Here is a 2,998-nt window from a genome sequence, read left to right on the forward strand (position 1 = left end):
CTGAATCCTCTTCTTCTTGTCCACCCCCTCGATATCTCTCTCTCAGTCAATTAGCTGCTTGTCTTTTCTTCTCGTTCGTCTTTCGTCCTCTACAGAGNNAAAGAAGATGAGAAGCCCCTCTACAGAGTGAGAAGAAGAAGAAGAAAAACAAGATGGTCGCCGTTAGTTGCTAGCATGAATGTCTGTGTAGCTCATTCTTTCATAGATAGAGAGAAGATGAATAGATAGCCAAATGGATAGATAGAGAGATAGATAGAGAGATGAAGAGAAGAAAGACAAGAGAAGGGGATGTGTGTGTGTTAGATCTCGATTTTCTCAGGAGGCCACGTCTCGAACTTTTGACGTTTATGACGTAAGAATCTGAGGTGTTTGTCTTCTCCATAGAGGGGCTTCTCATCTTCTTTCTCTTCATTCGACAAGCCAGTGATAGGGGGGAAGTTGGCTAAGAGGCGAGTTAGCTGAACGTCCTTTTGCTCTAAGTTCAACATATCCCAGTAGCACCTACACCACACAGAAGAGGAGGAAATACATGCATGCAAAGCGATAGACAGAGAACTAGAGAGATAGACAAGAGCAAAGAGAGATAGACGATAGACACGGCTTGATAGACATAGATAACTGGACGTCTTCATTAAGAGAACCACAGACACGACTTCTCTCTCTCTCAGTGTGTCTACATATAGATACACTTAAGATAGATAGAGAGACATATAGATGGATAGAGAGAGAGACAGATAGACAGACATCTATGAAGAAGACGCGGAAACGTGGATAGGAGTGACCAACAATCGAAGGTCTTAGGCATTCCATGCAATAGACACGAAAACGTCTTTTCATCTATCTATCTACCTATCCAGAGATATATATATATATATAGAGAGAGAGATAGACTCCTTCACAGGCTCTCCTATATATACATATATAGATCTACCTACTTTCATGAATATTCTTCTGATACTAAAAGAGAGGAACGACTGCATGCCGTGCAAGAGAGTAAGGACAAATTGTCCTTTCTTTAGATCGATAGGGGGGCATGAGAAAACTCTTCAAACTCTCAATCCGCAGAAAAGTAGGGCTTTCACAAGAGGAGACACCTCATTCACTTCCTCCCCCTCACAACTCCCTGCCTCTCCTTCTTTCATTCTCTTCACTACCTTTCTCTCTCTCTCTCTCTTTACTCGGTTTCCTATCGAGATACATATATATACCTATATATAGATATAGATACATATATATCTATCTATACATATATATGTATGTACACGCAGGTAGGTAGACAGGAAGGAGACAGACAAGATAGATATTATAAAGAGACAGACATCTCTTTCTTTTCTTCTTTCTTCTTTTACCTGTGAATAGTAGCGACGTTCAATCCGAAGAGATTAAGAAGACGCTTTTTGCATGCAAGCCATCCAGATACCTTAGGACGCCCCGGGCCTGTTCAATCATACACACACACACATGCACATAGATATAGACGTGTATATATCAAAGGGGCGATGAACTTGGCTCACACACATGTGTATATCCATACAGATATTCAGGTGTATATACACTCCAATGTCACCACATGATAGCTAGGCTTATTTCCATCCTATTGTTACTATCTCAGTTCAAGCCATTCTGTTCTTTTTCTTCTTGTCCTAAATCTTTCTTATCCTTATCTACACCATCATAAAGAGAGAAAGGAGTGAAATACAAAAGAAAATCTACCGTTGATCCTCAGTGAAGATGAAGGAGAGAAAGATGGGCTTCCTAAAGAGCCGAGAATGAAATTCTTTGGACCGGCTTCAATGCTTACGTAGATTCTCTCTCTCTCTCACTCTTCCTGTCTCCGTGCCCTCTTCAAAGAGGAAGAGACAGAACTAAACACCTAGATGCTCTTCTTCGAACCCGTGCCAGTGTCTAGGCACCCTAGCTTGAAAAAGACCGGATGGCTGACTATACTGAAAGGACGTATATACATAAAGATCTACATTTCTCATTTTCTTTACATCTCTTTCCCCCTTGTATCTCTTCCATCCGACGACTATCAATCGGTCTTCTCTTTCTCTCTTTTCTTTAATCTTCTTTGATCTATTCTTCCCTCCATTTCCATGAGATACCCATCCACCCTCTCCAGTAGTGCCATAATCTCTATCTTCTCCTATTGTTCTCTCTTATCTCTTCTATCTTCTCTCGTTTCACATCTGGTCTCACCTAGAGGCATGAGGTAATCGTATTCAAGAGCGAGATTTCTTGAGCGAACGAGGTGGCCTACAAACCAGCAGTGCTGCTCGTCCCACTGTCTCCCAGCAGAGCAGTTGATCAAGGCGTCTCTTACGTACAGTCTTCTCAAAGACCCATCTACATCCACCTGAAGCATCTCACTTCCCTAGAGACAAAGAGGAAAAGAAAGAAAGAAAGAAAAAGAGATGAAAATAAGGACGAGGAGGGAAGGGATGCCTCATGTCGACAAGTCCGAGTAGATACACATACACACATACATACAAGTACACACAAGAAAACACGGGGTATCACGCATACACCTATATATATACATATATATATATATATAGAGAGAGCGTCATAGGCAGTATATAGTTCCACATGTATATATACATATCGGGCAGTATAGATTACCCACATATATATATATGTATATGTATGTAAATCTACATCTACATAGGTATATGTATACATGGGGGGTGAGTATGACTGAGCTGGGGGCTTGCAGGAGAGACAGGAGACGAAGTTCTTAAACACACGTATCCATTAACGAAAGGCAACTGTATGAAGGATTGATGACTATGATATACATACATGGCTATATACACCCTTACATATACACATACAGATATGTATATATGTATATGTATTGAAGCATACCTGAGATTGAGCATTGACGAGGACCTTATCAAGCCATGAGAGATGAAGATGCTGCTGATAGGGGAAAGGAACAGCCTTCTTAATCTCCACCTCTTTCTTCGGCTTCTCAACGTCCGTACAATAGAGTGTC

General features: G+C 41.1%; 1 protein-coding gene across 1 annotated transcript in view; it reads right to left on the minus strand.

Annotated features, from left to right (window-relative positions):
• Positions 1 to 128: 128 nt before the first annotated feature.
• Positions 129 to 2,998, minus strand: part of CSUI_011198 (uncharacterized protein) — a gene marked incomplete at its 5' end in the record, with an annotated part of 3,586 nt that continues 716 nt past the window's right edge. The window contains 4 exons of the mRNA XM_068071299.1: positions 129 to 501; positions 1,350 to 1,437; positions 2,200 to 2,374; positions 2,869 to 2,970. Coding sequence (XP_067916725.1) covers positions 300 to 501; positions 1,350 to 1,437; positions 2,200 to 2,374; positions 2,869 to 2,970 — 567 coding nt within the window. The remainder of the gene's footprint in view (positions 502 to 1,349; positions 1,438 to 2,199; positions 2,375 to 2,868; positions 2,971 to 2,998) is intronic.

This window comes from Cystoisospora suis (assembly GCF_002600585.1).
Source record: "Cystoisospora suis strain Wien I chromosome Unknown contig_10075, whole genome shotgun sequence".
NCBI classification, from domain to species: Eukaryota; Apicomplexa; class Conoidasida; order Eucoccidiorida; family Sarcocystidae; genus Cystoisospora; species Cystoisospora suis.